Below are 22011 nucleotides of genomic sequence, written 5' to 3' on the forward strand. Positions count from 1 at the left end.
TCTTTGGATGGTCTGCATATGTTCAAGTAAAATTTTGAGCAAGAAGATAAAACAACAAAAATCATTTTTTTCAGATTAGTTGAAAAAGAGAATTAAAAAAATCTCAGAGATATTAGAAAATATTATGTCAAAGAGAATATAGTAAAATCCACAAATAGAAATTTAATTTCCTCAACACTGTTTAGATACTAAGTTTTAATAATTTTATTATTACTGTATATAATTTTATTATTTATTTTACATATATTATACAATATGATATATTATAAATTTTATTAATCAATTTTAATATAATTTTATTTAATAATTTCACTTTCCATAAAGTTCAAAGCATTTGCAGTGTGTTTTCTTGTTGTTCAGAACTCTGATAAGCTATAGTTGATGCTGTAAGAAAACAGCAAGAAAAATTTAACCAATCATTTCCTCCTCCTTTGCCAAGATAAAGTGTAGCTGCCCATGAAGTTAGATGGAGAAAAAACGCTGGATATGGGGGGAAAAAATAGATCAGAAGATGGAAAATGTCTTTTGCATCACGTTAACTAGAAAGTCAGTTTCGCTGCTGGAATGAAACTACTCTTTGCTTGTCTTATTTATCATTTCCCTTAAACACACACACACACACACACACACACACACACACCCCGTCACACACACAATATACTTACTGAACTAAAATATGACCAATAGGGACTCCTAAGGTTTTTGAAGGCTGCTACAGCAAGATAAGATTGCAATTCCAGAGAAGGCAGAAAAGGAAGATAGTGTCCTAAGGCTTAAAGAAGGTGGGAATAAAGATAAAGAGTTTCTACTTAGGCCTCTCAGGACAAGGTTAATGTCATAAAACTTCTAGTTTTTCCCTTTATTCTTACTTTACCACTTCTATTGAATAGGAAATTGAGAATTTCTTGAATAGAGGAAGGTGGATACTCTTTTTCCCAGGAAGGACCAATGAGTCACAATAGGAAAAAAAAGAAGTCAACTGAAGAGCTATACCAAAAGCAATGTAATTTAGGTTGGCGGGTTATTTATTTTTAGAGAAATTAAACAGTTAATTTATTTGATTTTTAGATGAGTAACTCTTAATACTTTATTCAATATCTAAGTAATATTTATTATGTAAACCTGAATATTATATATACTAAAAATATAGTTTTATGATGTGGTTTGGTGAGAGGAATAAGAAGGGAACCAGAGAAAAATGATAGGAAAGGTGTGGATAAAATAGGGAGCTAATATTCACTGAGGGTCTATTACACGCTAGGTATTTTGTAAACAAAATGTTACCAAATCCTCATAAGAACTTCAAGAAGTGGGTGGCATTATATCTGTTACAATGAGGAAATTGTCTCTGAGGGACTAAGGAATGATAAGGCTAGTAAAATAGTAAAGTCAGAATTCACAGTTAGAACTGTCCTACTCCACAACCTTTTTCATTGTTCCATAACGCTGAGCTTCTACAGAGGAGAGGAGGTAGTAGAAAGATGTACAGAGAAAAAGAGAAAGTGGCTGAGATGGCTAGAGATGTATAAGAGACAATGGGAGAATGAGACACTCGATATGGACAGACAGAAAGGAGATGGGTGGTAGGAAAGGGTCAGAGAAAGGATGTGAAAAAGAGAGAGCAAAATGGAGAAAGTTGTTTAAGAGAAGTTGTTGGAAGAAGAGATAAGAGAAATAATCAGGGGCCACCTGTTTGGCATGCAGTCTTCAATATTTGGAATATCTCTTAGCAGAGTAATTATTTTCGACAACTGAAACTACTATAACCCTAATACAGTTTAAGAGGGGTTTCTCACCTTTGGCACTGTTGATGTTTGGGTCACATAATGCTTTGTTGTAAGTGGCTGTTGTGTGCATTATAGGATGTTTAGCAGCATCCCTGGACTATTTCAATTAGAAATAGTAGTAGCCCTCTAGTCTTAACAATGAAAAATGTCTACAGACATTGCCAAATGTCCTCTACAAGCAAAACTGCTCCAGTTAAAAACTACTGATTTAGAGGTTTCACTCTGAATAATGATAAAAAATGAACAAAAGATACCTACCATATGCAAAATTATTCCCTGAGTTACTCTAGTGACTGGATGTCCTTGGAAACAAGATTAGGTTAAGTTTATGGCTGAATTCACTAAACTCATAAACACTTATAGTTCTTGCTTGAAAACTGCTTTTAAAAGTGTGAAAGAGAACAGATCTTGCTACTCAAAGCATGCTCCCTTCACCAACAATGTCACCATCATCTGGGGCTTTTCTTGATGGTGATTCCTGACTCGTGGCCCTGTCAATCTTGGGAGAATATCATTCAGTTTCTTCAATCCTTCTCCCCAGCGTCACTCCCACCCAGTTGACCGAACCACTTTCTAGGACACACCATTCAGTGAGACGTGGTGGTGAACTCTGGCTCTAAATCTTCATGATTGAGGGATTCTTGCACAACACAAAGTTAGGGTGGGCCACGGGGGTGCAGCCACTCTGTAGCTGATCTGCTGCCTCACCGAGTGCCTCACCCCAAAGCTGCACTGGGATCCATAATTGCTTTCCTTTTCCCCAGATGCTCCTCCAGCTTCTCCAACTCCTCGTCCAGATGTGTGAGTTTAGTCACTTGAGAAAAGGCCCTAGCTCTAGCAGGTCACCCACATTGGCAAGGTTGGACACAGTGAAAGCCAAGGTTCCAGTTTTCCTGGAGTTTCAGTGCACGCTTATGGGTCCAGGCTGCTCCCGCTTCTCCCCATTATTTATATCCATCTTTTCTTCCTTACTGCCTGCCCAGTGGACTTCAAGCTCATATTCAGACATGATTCAAAAGACTTACAGACTGCTTAACCAGTTCCCACAATTGCTTAAGACCAAATTCCTCTGTTAAATAAATAAGACACATATAAAGAAATAATTTAAAGTGTGAAAAGAAGTAGGTATGAACAAATATCTAGTTTGAACTCCACAGTGTAAGGGAGAGGAGCAGATTTATCAGAGACTGTTCTCCCACTGTGTGGGAAGCCTCTTTGCATATAAGAAAAAACACTGGCTTGAGAATTGGAGACCTGGGTACTGGTCTTCTCCAGTACTAGTTAGTTGTGGGACCTATTACAGATGACTGGGTTGGGGGACAACTGTTGTCTTCTCGCACCTCACCAAGAGTTCAAATATACCCTTCTAGGGAATAGTTAAATAACTTTCTTACATATATCTATTACTGCTACTCTGTTGAAGGGCAAATATGGTGAATAATGTAGACCGACTTGCTTATCCTCTATTCCCTTGCCACTCAAAGTGTGGCATGTGGACATAGCATCAGCATCACTTGGGTGCTTGTTAGACATGCATAATCTTAGGCCTCACCCAGAGCAAAGAAATCACAATCTGCATTCAACAAGAGATGATCTGAATACACATTAAAACTGAGGAGCAACTTCCTCCTAGGGTGACTTTCTAAATGCAGAGGCTAGAAAAATTGAAAACAACATTTCTTAGATTTCTTTTCAGTGTGGGTTCAGTTGAAAATTAGGTCCCAAAGCTAACATTTACATGGTTATTATGTGCTAAGGACTGCTTTAAGTACTTTCCACACATTATTAACTCATGTAATCCTCCCAACAATCCTATAAGATTGATACAACTATTATTCCTTTTATACAGATGAAGAAACTGAAGCCTGGAGAGGATAATTAACTTGCCCAAAGCTATAGTTAGTAAGTGGCAAAGTTAGGATTCAAACCCAGGTATTCTGGGTCTAGAATCTGTCCTGTTGGCCATAGTTTTAATAGATCAAAGAGAAAGCATAAGGCTTCTTTCTGCTGAAGTTGTTTTTTTTTTTTTAAACAGATAATCCTGCAGCACAAACTCTGGCAAGTACTTAAGTGCTTTTATAAAGATTTCTTCATTTATTCACCTACATATCTATGAACCAGTATTGATCTGAAAGTTCTAGGCATCACAAAGGCAAGAAATAGAAATGAAACATTACTATTTGAAAGGAAGCAAAATCAACCTTATCTATAGACTGGATGATTATATACCTAGAAGATGCAAAAGAATGAAGTCTAAGAGATACTAGTATTTATTAGCATTAGAATTAATAAAATAATTTAGGAAAGTAGCTAATTAAAAACTAAATATATATAACCAGTAGCTAGAAACCAGCAGCAAAAGAATGATTTGTGGGAAAAAAATCTCATTCACAATACCAACAAAAATATAAGTTTAATATAGATTTTAGTATTTATAACTACTATATAGGATTGTAAAGCCAGGGAGAAATTGGAATATTCAATGACTGGGAGAAAAAACAGATTAGCTCCATACCTCACAGAACACATAAAGTTATTCTAAACAGAATAAGCACATAGAAATAGAAAAATAAAATCATTGATACACACATACACACATGAAAATATTGGTGGATCTTTAACTGATTGTAGGATTAGAAAGAATGTTCTAAACAGATATAGACATGTATATATTATGTGTGTGTGTGTGTGTGTGTGTGTGTGTGATTGGTGTGTATGAAATTACCAAAATAAATTCCTTTAGCTAATAAAAATTTAAAGCATTTCGAAATCAAAAAAATCATAAACAAAATTATAAAGTAAATTGTAAACAGAAAATATTTTTAATCAATGTGAAATAAGAGATTAATACCTTATAATAGTGTCAAAAAAGTTCAAAGAACATGATTAAAAAGAAATAAAACTGCTCAATAAATATATGAAAGGTTTAGTAAACCTCTCTAGCAAGATCTTACAACATAAGATAATTTTGGCCTACTGACTTGGCAAAGATTAATCCATAAATTATACCATTCATTACAGGCATGGATGGTTTCCAATCAGTGCTCTCACACACCAATACTGGAAGTGTACATTGGTGTGACCTTTCTTGAATGCAACCTTTTAGAATGTTACAAGAAGCTTCAAAGAGTTTGACTCATTGACCTACTTCTTCCATTTCTAGGAATCTATTGCACGTTAGAATGTTGAAGATTTACAAGCAAAGATTTTCATTGCAGCATTTTTATAGAAGAAAGTTTAAAACAACTTAAAAGCACAGTAGTAGAGAAGTGGACTCTTAGACAGCCCTAAAAATAGTTTTTACAAATAATTTTTGATAACATGGGAAAATTACACAGCATGCTAAATTGTTGAAACAAGAAAGCAAATTCAATTACACTAAAACATGCTAAAAAACATATGTGTGTATATATACGAGTATGGTAATATGTGAGAGAAAAAGAGAGAGGTAAATGTACTAATACCAAATGTTTGAGATATATTTTTTTTAGTGTTTGATATTTTTTAACAAAATGTTACTCGGACTGGGATGTTAAGTGTTTTTGTCTTCTTCCTTAGATTTTTTTTATATTCCTACATTTCCCAGAGTACATTACTTTCACAATCATAAAGAAAGATCTTAGAGCTAAAGATAATGTTTCTAAAGTCAGTTGGAGGATAATGGGATCTCTATGCTCTAGGAGGTAAGCAGGGCCATCTTAGGTTATTCAGGTTGTGAACTGCCACATCTGAAAGCAGATGCTATTCACGCTGTAAGCATCTAATAAAAGGACTGGAGATGTTTAGCCTTTCAGCTATGCAGCAGATCAGAGACTCTCTTATAAAAAGCCACCTGACGTTCACAGTCATTAACATACTTGAATCATCTTTCGTGCGCAAAATGAACACACGTGGGATAGTTACACCATGTCCCTTTAACCCCTTGGGCATTTTGCCTCTCTCCCTTGCTTATCTCTTAGATGCCTGACTCCTACTTCAAGCTTGACATAGTTGCTTCATCTAAAGGACTCGTTTTATTCTTTCCAGTGGAGGCCTCCTTTGTCAATCATCCTACCTGGAGAGACTCAGGCCAGAAGGACAGAGGAAACTTAGTTTCCTCTCAGGTAAAGTGGCATTTAAGGACAAATAGTAAAAAAAAAAAAAAAATGCTGGGACAGTATCTTAGTTATTAGGAAAATATCTATATTAATACCAGTATTTCAGTATTACATGTAATAATGCCAAGATATAGATAACATTCTGAGCTGGTATCACAGGATGAGCCAAAGATAGGATTTGTATGGTTAAAGGTGCTACAAGAGCCTTCCAACTGAGGGAAGGGCATGAACCTTTCAGCCAGAAGTGGAAAGAAAAATCAGTGAAGGAAAGGATGCATGTGGAGGAACCTTTAGCCTGGGGAATAGCTAATGGAAGAAATCTGCTTCATCAAATTATCAAGTAAGGGCGAAACTCTGTGAGGAAAATAGAGACAGGAAGGAATTTCATAGAAAAAAAATAGGGACTGAAAAAACTCACCGAAAGAGCTGAAAGAGCAAAAGTCAGGCGCCTTCTGGAGGTATTGTGTTCAAGAGCACACGCACCACCGCGGCCTTGATCCAGATAGAAAGGCGCCTCCATGGTGACTGCTGCTGCCACAGCCACAGATGCTGCCAATTGTCTGTCCCTCAACAGCCATAAGACTAGGACTGTGGAACACCAAGTGAGTGTGCTAAGCAGAAAAGACACCAGGAAGGTGGCCTCTGCCTCATTTCCAGCTAATTAGTTTTGGTTTTGTTTCTGTTCATATCATTGTTTCTGTGGAAAAATTCATTTTCAATTCCAAATCACTAGTTTACAAACCAAATTTTCAAAAAATTCTGTTTGTAATTTGGAGTCCATGTGCCCTGAAAATAGCAAACACATACCATCCCTTAAAGAAAAACTAAATGAAACAACTTCTTAGGATATGTTTTATAGTCACAGAAATCATTTATCTCTCCCTCAAGTTTTTTTTTTTAAGTTTATTTATTTTTGAGAGAAAGAGAGACAAAATGTGAGCAGGGGAGGGGCAGAGAGAGAGGGAGACACAGAATCTGAATCAGGCTCCAGGCTCTGAGCTGTCAGCACAGAGCCCGATGTGGGGCTCGAACTCATGGACCACAGAGATCATGACCTGAGCCGAAATCAAGAGTCAGATGCTTAACAGATTGAGCCACCAGGCGCCCCATCCCTCAGGTATTTTTATATCGGTGGTTACCATCATTGAAAGGGAATGCATAAAAATTTAAATTTCATTGGCAGGACTTGAGAAAAAAAAAAGAAAACAAGCTTGGCAATCATATTATCAATAAATGATTTATCACAAAAGCTTGCTTCTTACACCAATGGGTTGTGTTGCCCCAATTTTTCATTCATTTTTGGTGTCTTGATAAGAAGTTGGTTTTTTTGGTGCTGATACAGGGGTAAGGGCATATCTCAAGTTAATTTTTAATTACTAGGTATGTAGGCTTAGAGTACAGAAATATATCATCTAATAAAATATAATATTTCCAGGGGCACCTGGGTGGTTCAGTCAGTTAAGCATTCAACTTCGGCTCAGGTCATGATCTCACTGTTCGTGGGTTCAAACCCCATGTAGGGCTCTTGTGCTGACAGCTCAGAGTCTGGAGTCTGCTTCGGATTCTTTGTCTCCTGCTCTCTCTGCCTCTTCTCTGCTCACACTCTGTCTCCCTCACTGTCTCAAAAATAAATAAACATTAAAAATAATAGTAATATTTTCAAACATTTCAAAGGAGTACAGGAAAGCAAATTTCCATGACAGGCAATGACAGAAGCAGGTATGCAAAGTGGTAAGATACATGTTTTCTAGGCTACATGTTTCGGGTTTTTTTTTTGTTTGTTTGTTTCATCCTTTTTCTTTGTACCATAAGCAATTTTGGTAAGACCAGAGATACTGATGACGTGAAATCCACAGAAGTGTAAATGAAGTAATGCTTGACACGCTCCCTTATAACCTATTGAAAATTTACTTTGAGAACCTCAGTCAAATGTACCTGCCTTAGCACCGCCACCAATGGAGTTCCTGTTGCTGTTTTCTTCACTTTTCCAGATGAACAACTAAAGCAAGAGGAAACCAAACCCGTTAGCTACTGAGTCATGGTACCGTTAGAGGGGGGCACTAGGAAGGGAATCAGGAAGATCTCCTAGCGACCAATTATTTGCTTCAGTCACCATGCCATCTCTTATATTGGCATTAGGATGAAAAATTGCACTTCCACATGGTGAGCAAGACTAACGCCAAGGCATATTTTGTATGTGCCACACATTGGTACTTCTGTTTTCTTTATTTTTAAATGTTTTCAATGTTTATTTATTTTTGAGAGAGACAGACAGAGCGTGAGTGGGGCAGGGGCAGAGAGAGAGGGAGACACAGAATCTGAAGCAGGCTCCAGCCTCTGAGCTGTCAGCACAGAGCCCACGCGGGGCTCAAACTCACGGACTGTGAGATCGTGACCTGAGCCGATGTCCCACGCTTAACTGACTGAGCCACCCAGGCGCCCCAGTATTTCTGTTCTCTAAATGCAATGTTGAAATACTAGAAGTTATACTTTATCTATTAATGCATTTGGTGATGACACTGGAGTCTGTGAAATGTGACAAAAAGGACAGATGGAGAATAACAAGAGGGGACAGGTATCAACGGATTGTCCCAACAGTAAATAGGCTGTAGTAAAGGCAAATAATCATCTGAATTCCTGCTCCTTAACGTGATTCCGCAGGTTGGCTTATCTCAGTTATTTTTGAAGGTCTAATTACTGTCTTTGCTGGTGAAAAGCTATCCTCCATATAATTCAGCTTCTTTGATTAAATTTCTTGCCTAATCTTGAAGACATCTGATATGTTGTAATGCCTATTATCATACTCCATTTAATGAGAACAAATTCAGAGAGTTTCAAAAATTACCCAACTTCTCCTTTCCCTTATGAAAGCTGGACTCTTAGTACTTCTTTCCCTTTGGTACGAACTGAAAGCAGTTTTCTTGCTTTTTCACTTTTAGCATGAAGTTTAGATCTCATCTGTGTTCATGTGAAGAACCTGCTCTTGGAGAGTCCCCGTCAAGATAGCTATTGTAATACTCGCTCCTACACATGCCGTCAGACACTGATTGCACATCTAGAGAAATACACCCACACCTTTCAGAGGCGCTAGGTGTGTGTTCAGAAATGCCAAGATGGAGGGCAGGAAGGGACCAGCTGTCCCCTACGGCACAGCACGGGGGTATGGACTTGAAGTTGAAAAAAAAAAAGTGTTTACATGTAGGGCTTTGGGATTAGTGACCGTTATGGAGGGTACTTCCCCAGAGCCCTGGGCGCCAGCCCGAGCCTCCTCTGCCCGACAGCTGGGGAAGGGCCGCGCTGACCCCGGCAGGCACGCGATCCCAGGGCACCGGCCACACCGCTGGCGCACGACCCCGCAGTCCGGCCCCGAGCGCGCCGTCTAACCTCTCCTCGGGGAAGCTCTCCCGAACGCCGCGGCCACCAGCGCCCCGCGCCGAGCAGAGCACAGGCGCCGCCCGCCCGCCCACTTCCCTCCGCCGCCGGGTGGGGCTCGGGAAACCGGCCGGGCCGCGCCGCCCCTCCCCACTCACCTGCTCGCGCTCCGCCAGCGGCCGCTGCCCGCGCCGCCGCGGGCTCGCCCCGGGCTCCCTCTCCGTCCCCGCCGCCGGCCGCTCCGCCAGTGCGTCCCCGTTCTCGTCGCGCTCCCCGCCGCTACCGCTGCCAAGCAGCTCCCCGGCCGAGCACATCCCGTAGCCAACTCCCGCCGCCGGGACGGCCGCCGGAGGGGCCAAGCGTGAAACGCCAGGCAGCGGCCGTCAGACGAGGGCCGCCCTGAGATCGGCCGCGCGGCCACAGACAGGAGCCTCCGGAGCGCGCCCCGCCGGCCAGGGTGCCAGAAGTACCAGCCCAGCCCGGCCTCTCCTGTCACCGGCTCGCCCCGCCCCGGCCCCGGCCCCGGGGGCGGAGCGCACCCGGGGGAGGGGCCACGACGGGGGGCGGAGCCAGCGGGGCGCGCGCGCGCGCGCGCGCGCGTGTGTGCGACCTAAGACGGGATGTGTGCGTGTTGGCGCGCGTTTGTAAGACTCTGTGTGTGTGTGTGTGTGTGTGTGTGTGTGTGTGTGTGTGTGTGTGTGTGTGTGTGTGTGAGTATGTACATTAGCAGACTATGTATGTGTGTGAGATTGTGTAAGATGAGAGTCTGTGTGTGTATGAGATTGTGTGAGACTGTTAGAGGGTGTGAGAGTGATTATGTACTACATAACAGAGAAATTGGAAGAGATTGTATGTGTGTGACAGGGTGTGTATGTGTGTGTGAAAGTGTTAGGAAAGGAGTGTGTGAGAGAGAAAGTGTGTGTATGTAAGAGACTGTGAAGGAGAGAGCACGTGTGCGTTGGGGTGTGTGTGTGACACACAGTCACGCTCCAGTGGGGTACCTCTGTTCTTGCCTGGCCCTGGGGCTGTGCCTGGCTGTGCTGCTGCATGCCTGTCCTGAGTAGCGGTGCATCCTGTGCAAGTAATACACACTTCTCTGTCTCTTTTATTCCTTTTGGCTCCCGTCTTGTATCTCTCTGAAGGTCGGCGTCTCTGTCTCTGTTAAGCGTTTCTCTGTTGGTTGTTGGAGTCTTGGGAGCATTTGGTAGTGTATCTGCCTTTGTGTATATTTCTAGAAATGGGCAAGAATGTGTCTGTCTCTTTTAGTGGATGGTAAGGGGGGTACAACTAATTTATAAATCTTCTTACTACCTGTGATATTGTGAGTTGACCCTGGAAGGACGCAGGGGTTAGGGACACTGACCTGCACAAAAATTCATGTATAACTTTTGACTCCTCCAAAACTTAATGACTAATAGCCTCGTGTTGACTGGAAGCCAACACAAATAGTTGATTAGCATATTTTGTACATTATATATATTATATGCTGTATCCTTACAATAAAGTACACTAGAGAAAAGAATATGTTACTAAGAAAATCATAGGGAAGAGAAAATACCTGATAATACCATAAAGAATCCACAGATAAGTAGACCTGCACAGTTCAAACTTGTGTCATTCAAGGGTCAACCATGTATTTGGTTTTCATCCCAATCTGGTCACAAAGCTCCGAAAACCTTGGAATTTCCTAAGTGGGGAGAGCAGTAACGTGTCTTTTGTTATGCTAATGAGAAAACTTTTGGAAAGCCCCTAGTTAAGTGTGGGTGGGGGGCTAGTTGCCAGGATAATAGACCTGGTAATTAGAGGCTTAGAACTTTTAGTCCTACCCCCTGAACTGGAGGAGGGTAGAGAGGTGTTGGAAGTTGAATCAATCAATGATGGTCAATGATTTAATCTATCACGTCTAGATAGAAGCCTCCATGGAAGCCCAAAAGGACAGAGGTTCCGAGAGCTTGTGAGCTTGTAAAGATTTCGATTTGCAAGGTGAGTGGTTCGCACAGAGAACATGGAAGCTCAGTGCCCTTTCTGATATATCTTGCCCTATGTACCTCTACATCTGGCTGTCCATCTGTATCCTTTTTATTACCCTTTACATTATCCTTTATAATAAGCTAGTAAAAGTTCCTCTGTGTTCTGTGAACTGTTCCAGCAAATTAACTGAAGCGAGGATGGGGTCATGGAAACCTCCAATTTGGAGCCAGCTGGTCAGAAGCGCAGGTAACAACCTGGACTTGCAGTTGGCATCAAAAGGAGGGCAGTCTGTGGCACTGAGCTCTTAAGGTGTGAGCTCTGTGATCTTATCTTCAGGTAGATAGTGTCAGAACTGAGTTAATTGCTTGGTGGTGTTAGAAAACACATATTAAACTACCTTACCCATTTTGTTGAAGGGAAATCGATGAGCATTTAAAAACAAACTTTATATCTTTTATCTGTTCTTTGAGAAAATGATAGACTATTGTATAGATAAAATATCAGGCTATTTGTCAATGGAAAATGATATGCCTATGTATGGAGAAGAATAAGAGTCATTTGGGATCTTCTATTAAAATGTCTTCAGGCCCAGAGAGGGAATTAAAATAGAAACTTAAAAGGCTTAAAAACTTACTTCCTGTTTTTGGGGATCAGGACTATAGAAACTAGAAAATACGCCTTTGGATATCACAAATTACAAAGAAAATGAATTTGGTTTATTTCTTGTCTTAAAAGCCTTTAAAAACCCAGAAGAAAGTATTTAATATTATATATATAATCAGAAACAAATGTCACCAAGGGAAGCCAAAAACATTCCTGATGGGCCTCATTGCTTTTCTCTAATGACAACATTTTCATTCTTGAAATTTTGCTTTGGCTTTTAGTAGTGTTTCTTAAAGAAAGTGGCCTTATGTATTTTTTATGAAAAGCTTTATGATTATATACAGGGGCACAGAGAGCATCAACCTTTTATTGCCAACTCTTTGGAGCTTAAAGCACATGTTGAGGTTCTCCCTGTTTCTGTTTGTGTCTGATAATGTGATAAGTCAAGCAGCTATGCACTCTTCAGTCAGGCTACAGAATGAACAGAAATTCCTTAAATGCGTGAGGACTCAGAAGGCACTGCATGTGTATAGCAGAGCAGTAAAAAGAGTAATATAGAGCTTAGTTTTGTTCAACTTGAGGGTCAAGTCTTACACAAGTCCTTTAGTCTAGAATATACTATCTGGCCTTTCAGAGATTCAGGCTTCTTGGAGAATTATATTCAGTCATTTAACAAGTATTTATTGAAAACCACTAGGCATTCGGCCCTAGATCGAGATCCCTACTCTTAAGAAGCTTCCATTTTATTCTCTTTCAAATTCTAGTCTGCTTATCTGGCAAAAGCCAAGAACTTCCACCAGAGGCTGGTCAGCATCTTCTCATTCTTGCCCATAACTGATGTTACAATGTTTTCTTAGTGTTGTCTACCTTTCATTTAGTGAACGAGTTTCCCTTTGACCTGTGAATCTTCTGTTCATAGAGACTTCGGTCTTTCCTGGAGATTTAGGGAATCACTTCTTTAAAAAAAAGTCTTATAGTAGCATTTTGTGAAAAAGACATTATTTAGGTTATATCACATATAACACACTTTGATCTATACTTTGATCATATTGGGGAGGGCTACTTTCACTGGGCTGCAAAATAAGGATAATATACATATAAAGCTATTATTGCCAGTTTCCCATGGCAAATATATTTGCTATTACCTAGACAACTATGACATGTTGGTTTCAAATTGTGTGTACTTTAGTTGTGATTTTGTTATTGTATTTATCTTGTGTTTTCCCGGGAAATAATAAGTGGCAAGAAATTGATGCCTGTCTAAGGAGTAGCCTATGTAGTACAATGTGTCTTGTGCAGTTGCTGTGGGAACAAGGACTTTTAATCTGTTACTTTCACACCTTTAATGTCTTATTTTTTAATGTTCTTCCACTCTTTTTGGATGTCTTTCCAGAAAGGAAAATGAACAAATCAGAGTGATCTGCACTCATTCAGCAATATAATCTTAGAAAAACAAGTGCAGTTATTTGTGAAAACTTCATTTTTAGTTTGTTTTTCACATTACTGTAATGTTAATTTATGTTTCTTGTGTTCTAATTTTTGCTTATTATATGATTTTTATGTGCTTTTTTGTTTAGCAGAGCCTTCGGTATGGGGAATTATTTTTGAGATGTTTGGAATCTTACCCAAATCCCAGGCAAAAGTATGGTTTCTGGATTGATATATATGAATTCATTAAAAAAAATTTTAATGTTTGTTTATTTTTGAAAGGGGGTGGAGGGGGAGAGAGAGAGGGAGACACAGAATAAGAAGCAGGCTCCAGGCTCTGAGCTGTCAGCACAGAGCCTGACACGGGGCTCGAACCCAGGAACCATGAGATCATGACCTGAGCTGAAGTCAGATGCTTAACTGACTGAGCCACCCAGGTGCCCTGATATATGTGAATTTAAAGGAAAAGGAACTTATTTGAGAACACTCACTGTCTTTAGCATTCTTTCAATTTGAGGAAGCTGCATCGGAGAGATGTTGAAGCAATACTTGCTCAGTGCTCTCTAGCATTCCCAGAGTCCACTGTGAGTCAGAGGAGGAGAAATTTGTCCTTCTTCTTGGAATTAATTTTTAAGCTTTCTGTTGTTAAAGAACAAAATTCAACCAAGTAGATTTTAAGGATCTTATTGGCTTTATTCAGCAATTTATGAATTGAGCAGCATCCAGCATAGTAGTTAGAAAGGAGTTTCAAAGAATTATTCAATTCAAGAGAGTTCTATAGACCAAAGTGAGCAGGAATAAGAAAGTTATACTGGGCATTTGCTGACTGGAGCAAAGGGAAGTTTGGAGCTGGGCTAGGTAACTTGTGTTGTGCAGGCAAGTGCTGACTGGTTGATCTAGGCCTTCGTTTCTTGGGAGAGGCAAGCATAGAAATTTAGTTAAGGTTTGGTTTGCTAATGTGGGCCTTAGTATGAGTGGACTCCAACTAGGGTCTAATTTGGTTACCTTAACACTGTTTTATTCTCTTCTGGTGTGACTTTGCGTCTATATGCACTGCTGAGTTCTTTCCCTACAGTAGGAATGGAGATTAAGAGTTGTGTTTTGTTTAAAAGAAAAAAAAAATTGAGAAGACTATCCTAATTCACTAGTAGAGGGGGGAAAAAGGACATGTAAATAATTATACAGTACCACTTAATATATGTTAGCAATTTTTAAAATATTGAATTGAACCTAATATGGACAATGCCTTAGGGGAGCGATTAAACTCAGCTATTGCCAGTAGCGCTGCAGACTGATAACATTTTTTTGGCAGTACATATTCAGCACCATAAAAATATCCATACCCTTTGGCCCACTAACCCCAGATCTAGGAAATAGTTCAAAAGGGGAAAAGGCTGTGTATATAAACAGGTTCACAGTAGAACTATAGTGAGGAGTTCAAAGAAGCCTAAATGCCCTGCAGTAGGAAAATGGCCGAGTAAATATGATATACCAACACAATTGTATGTATAAGGTGTTAAAATGGTAACAATGAAGATTATTTATCAGTGTAGTAAACATATTTAATATAATGCTAAGAGAAAAAAGTACAGCTTAATAGTAGCGGAGCCACTCAGTAAGCACCCCCTTGCTCGTGCATGCACTCTTGCTCTCAAAAATAAATGAGTAAACTTAAAAAAAATAAAAATAATCATTTTCAAAGATTTGTATCTGTTTTCTTTGTAAAAGGGGATGGCTGGCACCCAAAGTCTGGTTGGTTCAACTTCATAGCTGAAAGTTTTATTACCTTTTGTTGAATAATTTAGTTCTTGAATGAGTTTGGATCTTTTATTCATGCTGTTCTCAATAATTTAGAATCTTAGAGTTGGAAGGAATCTAACCGGCAGTTTAGAGCAACCTCCCACCCAGGATAGGGATCCCTTCTATAGCATTCCTGACAGATGGTCACCCTCCTTCTGCTTGAAGGCTTCTAACTATGGGAAACTCATTACTTCATGATGCCACCTGTTCTGTTACTGGATATCTTTAATTGTTAGAAAGTTCTTTCCATCTACTGAATTGAAACTGTATCCTTTTTTTTTTCTCTGAGTATTGGTCCTTATTCTTTCATGAAGTACAAGAAAACAGATTAGTCTTTCTTTTCCCTTCAAGAAAGTTTTTTGGGTGTTTTGACATTTTTTCTTTATTTATTGATTTTGAGAGAGAGAGAAAGAGAGGAAGGGAGGAGCAGAGTTAAAGGGAGAGAGAGAATCCCAAGAAAGTTCCATGCTGCCAGAGTGGAGCCCAACGCAGGGCTCGATTCCATGAACCATGAGATCATGACCTGAGCTGAAATCAAGAATTGGACACTTAACTGACTGGACTGAGTCACCCAGGCACCCTGGGTGTTTTTTAAAAGGCAGTTTTTATCTTCTCTCAGCCTTTATTTTTTTCAACTTACTTATGGACAGATGTAATAGAATTTTTGGATTTTGCCATTTGTTATCTGTACCTACTTCTTGTGTTAACAGTATCCCAGCTTTTTTTATTGATCCAACTCTCTCCCACTCTCAGTCTGTGAGTTCAGGGAATATGATTTCATTCCTGAGTCCAGGACCAGAGAATATGGCCTTTACTAAGTGCATCAAATGCATTTCACCCTTGTTACCCGCCTTGGCCACAGTGATTGGTTCAAGGGTGGGCACATGACCAAGTCAGTCTGGTCAGGGTCAACAAAATTCAATTCTGGGACTTTTGTTTATGTTATAAGAAAAGCAAAATTCTGTCTACAGGATTGGTGTATGATGATGATATGAACTTGGAACCACAGGAGAACCACCTTACAAAGCCAAGTAACGAAGTGGACCTAGTGGAATACACGACTGACAGAGGAATAATTTTAGCCAGTTCCTCTAAAACTTAAGTTACCCATGTGTGCCTTTTTCAGTTATGTTGGCCAATGAATCTGTCACCATAATGTTCTCTCCCACCCCTAGCCGCCACCCCTGCCAACCCCTTTTCTCATAAGCCATCTTGGGATGGCTTCATCACTTACTAAAGGAATTAGGATGATACAGACTGTAACTGAGATACAGAAGAAATGAGTAGTTTTGCTGCTATTAGAGTGAAGACATTTGGATAGTTCATTTAAAGTCTGGCATTGAATTCCATCATCAGTAAAATGAGCAGGTTGATGTAGAAAATTTTAAAAACCTCTTCCTGCTTTAAAATTGTATTATTTCCATATGACTTTTCCTGCCTCCAGATCTAGCCTGTATGTCTTGGCTGCTGTCCTTTGCATTTATTTCAGTTGGTTAAGTTGTTCTTATTAGAGAGGTTAATTCTCAAAAGCAAAAAGATAGAAGCAGTTTTCTTATCTGCAAATTCCTTTATCACTTCATTTAAATTACCAAAGGTTATTTTCTCCACCCTCCTCAAATTTTAAAAATGGTTTAATGGACATATAAATTGTTCTATTAGTATTCTAAGGCATCTATAATTTTAAGACCCATTACCCAGTGAAAATTAGGTCTATTACTCTTTTGTCTCCAACTTGTTATTTTGAAAGATTTCAAACCTTCAGAAAAGTTGCAGGAATAGTACAATGAATACCAAGAGAGTTTTCTCCCAGATTGGCCAGATGTTAATATTTTGTCCTACTTGCTTTCCTGTGTGTATTTTCCTGAGTAAGTCTGTTACTCTCAATGTATGTTTAAAATAGCATGTAAAGAAAACTAAGGACTTAAAAAAACACAAACAAACAAACAAACAACTAAGAACTTCTCAGAGGAGTGCTGCCCTTGCCTGGAAACATTTAGAAGGATCTGGAAAAGTGGAGGTGATAGAGGCTACAAGCTAACAATTGAGAGTCTTGACTGCCTGAATTCCAATCCTGACTCACTCTAATCCTCAGTTTTCATATTTGCAATATGTGGGTACTATTGGCACTTAAGTACAAAATTAAAACATTAATTAGTATTAATATTATGTGAGTAGAACTAATAACATGAGGTGTACGTGATTTTTCATTGCATATGGGAAACCAATGGTTATTTCTGCTTTGAATACAGATGAGCTTGGACCTTGAGTTGGTTAGCTCAAAAGGGAATACAAAACCCTGAAACAGAAATTAAAAAGTATGTGTTTTTGGCTGGGCAAGAAATCAGACCCTATGCTGAACCAGCATCTGCCAATATGGTCCTAGTGGAAGTAAATCCACATAAGGGAAGAAGATGGGTTTCATCTCATGTGCCAGTTATTCTTGGTGACATCCTGGTACACGGTATAAGATGGCATTTGAGAACTTTTTTTGGGAAGGAATGACTGCCATGGCAAGGGAAATGTGAGCTATGGCACAAGTGCCATCTATTTGCCATCTTTGATTTAGGTATGAAAGACAAAAAAGGCAAGTTTCAGGAATAGGGAGTGACTTTGACAACTGGCAAATAAATGCTACTAAGACTGAGGGAAGAGGAAAAACTGGTAGATTTAAATGAAGTAGTCTATCAAGCCTGTTAGTAAACCAATAATACATGTATATTTCTATCCTAGCAATTACCACATTATAGTAACTCCTTTGTTTATGTGTTACTTTCTCTAATTGAGAAAAGTCTCTATATGTTTCTAGAGAGAAGATCCATTGTTATCCTTTGTGCTTTACCAAGTGCCACGTACGTAGTAGGTACATAATCAGTGTTTGAGCTTATTCATCTATATCTAAATTTTGATTAGGTTTGCATTAACGGCTTACTCTGTAAAACTCATCCCATATCTGTGCTCATTTTGAGACCTGCTGGTCTGCTTAGCTTCCTATTAAAAATTTTTGGAAAATTCCCATCTTGTATCAAGTAAGCTAAAACCAAAAAGATTGGAGACATGTCTTATGATTTTGACTTTGTAAAACTACAATTAATTTTATGAGGTCTATACGTACTTTTATATATGTTTCAACAGAACTTTTACTTTTCTAGCATACTGCCTCTTATCTCTATAAAAATGTTATGTCAAAATTCAATTGAGTATAATAGCTATTATTCTATTTGATTGAATAGAAGGTGATAGGGCCACACTGATCTATTGGCCCTTTTCCTCTAATGGCTCAAAAGAATCATTCTCCAGCTGCTGAGCACAATGGTACACATGATGACACTTATAAATACAATACACTATTTAGGTTTAAATTGTTCAACTCATCTGTGAAGTTCAGTTATCAGGGAGGATAAGAGTAAAGAGTTGATACAGGTTGTTAGACATATATTTTCAAATTGCACCTATGAGATGTATGGGCCTAAAGGATTTTTGTAACTAAAATGTACACATTTAACTCTCACATAGATTTTAAGAAATTCGTTATGTGCAAAATCAGGGGCCACCCCTATCTATCTATCTATCTATCTATCTATCTATCTATCTATTCATTTGATAGTTGCTTCTTTTCTCAAATTGTACTTGATTATCTTCAGGTTTTTCTGTGTTAATGATGTTTTGCTGGTTTTTGTCTCTGCTTCTTAATAACATTTTCTGTATAGAACACAATTAAGAACGAGGAACTAAGCAAAAGGTCTTCTGAGAAACGCTTAAATCTTTTGAACACTGTAGTACCCTACTCAGGAAAAAAAAATGCTGCTTGCGTCTTCATTCTGCTTATTCATAATCTATTCATAATTTTAACAATCTTGGTGTAAAAAGACACCTATGAATCATTTAAGTTCTGTGTACAGTGTGATTGTGCATGAAATTATTTATGGGAGAAGGGCACAAAGAATATTATGAGACCTATTCTCACTTGCTTAAACCTTGAGAAAGCATAGAAAGCATTTATACAGGGGAAGAGCCAAGATGGTGGAACAGCATGGAAGTTTTTTGTGTGTCTCGTGTCCATGAAATACAGCCAGACCAACACTAAACCATCCGACACACCTAGAAAACTGATTGGAGGATTAACACAACAATCTGTACAACCTGAACCACAGAATTCAGCAAGAATTCACCCCAAAAGAAAGAGCACGAAGAAACGACAGCCAGGGATACAACACAGATACAAGAAAGATGTCTGAACCAGAATTTAGAATCATGATAATAAGAATACTAGCTGGAGTCGAAAACAGATGAGAATCCTTTCTGCAGAGATAAAAGAAGTAAAAAATAGAATGAAATTTAAAAATGCTATAATTAAGCTGCAATCACAGATGGATGCAGCGGCAGCAAGGATGGATGAGGCAGAACAGAGAATCAGCGATATAGAGGACAAACTTACAGAGAATAATGAAGCAGGAAAAAATAGGGAGATGAAGGCAAAAGAGCATGATTTAAGAATCAGAGAAATCAGTGACTCATTAAAAAGGAACAACATCAGAATCATAGGGGTCCCAGAAGAGGAAGAGAGAGAAATGGGGGTAGAAGGGTTATGTGAGCAAATCAGCAGAAACTTTCCTAACCCGGGGAAAGACACAGACATCAAAATCCAGGAAGCACAGAGGACCCCCCCCATTAGAGTCAACAAAAACTGACCATCAACACGGCATATCATAGTCGAATTCACAAAATACTTGGGCAAGAAGAGAATCATGAAAGCAGGAAGGGAAAAAAAGTCCCTAACCTACAAGGGAAGACAGATCAGGTTTGCAGCAGACCTACCCACAGAAACTTGGCAGTCCAGACAGGAGTGGGGGGATATATTCAGTGTGCTGAATCAGAAAAATATGCAGCCAAGAATTCTTTATCCAGCAAGGCTGTCATTCAAAATAGAAGGAGAGATAAAAAATTTCCCAGACAAACAAAAATTAAAGGAGTTTGTGACCACTAAACCAGCCCAGCAAGAAATTTTAAGAGGGACTTCCTGAGGGGAGAAAAGATGAAAAAAAAAAAAAAAAGAAAGAAATACCAAAAGCAACAAAGATTAGAAAGGACCAGAGAACACCACCAGAAACTCCAACTCTACAAGCATCATAATGGCAATAAATTCATATCTCACTCTAAACGTCAATGGACTCAATGCTCCAATCAAAAGACATAGGGTAACAGAATGGATAAGAAAACAAGATCCATCTATATGCTGTTTACAAGAGACCCACCTTAGACCTAAAGACAACTTCATATTGAAAATAAGGGGATGGAGAACCATCTATCATGCTAATGGTCAACAAAAGAAAGCCAGAGTAGCCATACTTATATCAGACAATCTAGACTTTATAATAAAGACTGTATCAAGAGATGTAGAAGGGCATTATGTCATAATCAAGGGGTCTATCCACCAAGAAGACCTAACAATTGTAAACATTTATGCGCCAAATGTGGCAGCACTCAAATATATAAATCAATTAATCACAAACATAAAGAAACTCATCGATACCATAATAGTAATACCATAATAGTAGGAGACTTCAACACCCCACTCACAGCAATGGATAGATCATCTAATCAAAAAATCAACAGGGAAACAATGGCTTTGAATGACACATTGGACCAGATGGACTTAACAGATATATGCAGAACATTTCATCCTAAAGCAGCAGAATATACATTCTTCTCCAGTGCACATGGAATGTTCTCCAGAATAGACCATATAGTGGGACACAAATCAGCCCTAAGTAAGTATAAAAAGATCGAGATCATACCGTGCATATTTTCAGACCACAACACGATGAAACTCGAAATCAACCACAAGAAAAAACTTGGAAAGGTAACAAATACTTGGAGACTGAAGAACATCCTACTAAAGAATGAATGGGCTAACCAAGAAGTTAAAGAGGAAATTAAAAAGTATATGGAAGTCAATGAAAATGATAACACCACAACCCAAAACCTCTGGGACACAGCAAAGGCAGTCATAAGAGGAAGGTATATAGCAATCCAGGCCTTCCTAAAGAAGGAGGAAAGATCTCAGGTACACAACCTAACCTAACTCCTTAAGGAGCTGGAAAAAGAACAGCAAATAAAACCCAAAACCATCAGAAGACAGGAAATATAAAGATTAGAGCAGAAATTAATGCTAGTGAAACCAAAAAAATAGTAGAACAGGACAATGAAACCAGAAGCTGGTTCTTTGAAAGAGTTAACAAAATTTATAAGCCACTAGCCAGTTTGATCAAAAAGAAAAAGGAAAGGACCCAAATAAAAATCAAGAATGGAAGAGGAGACATCACAACCAACACAACAGAAATAAAAACAATAATGAGACTATTATGAGCAATTATATGCCAATAAAATGGGCTATCTGGAAAAAATGGACAAATTCCTAGAAACATATACACTACCAAAACTGAAAAAGGAAGAAATAGAAAATTTGAACAGACCCATAACCAGTAAGGAAATCAAATTAGTAATAAAAAATCTGCCGAAAAACAAGAGTCCAGGGTCAGATGGCTTTCCAGGGGAATTCTACCAAACATTTAAGGAAGAGTTAACACCTATTCTCTTGAAGCTGTTCCAAAAAATAGAAATGGAAGGAAAACTTCCAAACTCTTTCTATAAAACCAGCATTACCTTGATTCCAAAACCAGACAGAGACCCCACTAAAAAGGAGAACTATAGACCAATTTCCCTGATGAACACGGATGCAAAAATCCTCAACAAGATATTAGCCAACCGGATCCAAAAATACATTAAAAAATTATTCACCAGGGGCGCCTGGGTGGCTCAGTCGGTTAAGCGGCCGACTTCGGCTCAGGTCATGATCTCTCGGTCCGTGAGGGCTGTGAGTTCGAGCCCCGCGTTGGGCTCTGTGCTGACAGCTCAGAGCCTGGAGCCTGTTTCAGATTCTGTGTCTCCCTCTC

General features: G+C 39.1%; 1 protein-coding gene across 1 annotated transcript in view; it reads right to left on the minus strand.

The window, feature by feature from the left end:
• FAM241A (family with sequence similarity 241 member A) overlaps positions 1 to 9760 on the minus strand; it is a 42079-nt gene extending 32319 nt beyond the window's left edge. Inside the window, exon 1 of the mRNA XM_043570351.1 lies at positions 9415 to 9760. Coding sequence (XP_043426286.1) covers positions 9415 to 9570 — 156 coding nt within the window. The 5' untranslated portion in view covers positions 9571 to 9760. The remainder of the gene's footprint in view (positions 1 to 9414) is intronic.
• Between the last annotated feature and the right edge of the window lie 12251 nt (positions 9761 to 22011).

The sequence above is a fragment of the Prionailurus bengalensis genome, chromosome B1 (genome assembly GCF_016509475.1).
Source record: "Prionailurus bengalensis isolate Pbe53 chromosome B1, Fcat_Pben_1.1_paternal_pri, whole genome shotgun sequence".
Taxonomy (NCBI): domain Eukaryota; kingdom Metazoa; phylum Chordata; class Mammalia; order Carnivora; family Felidae; genus Prionailurus; species Prionailurus bengalensis.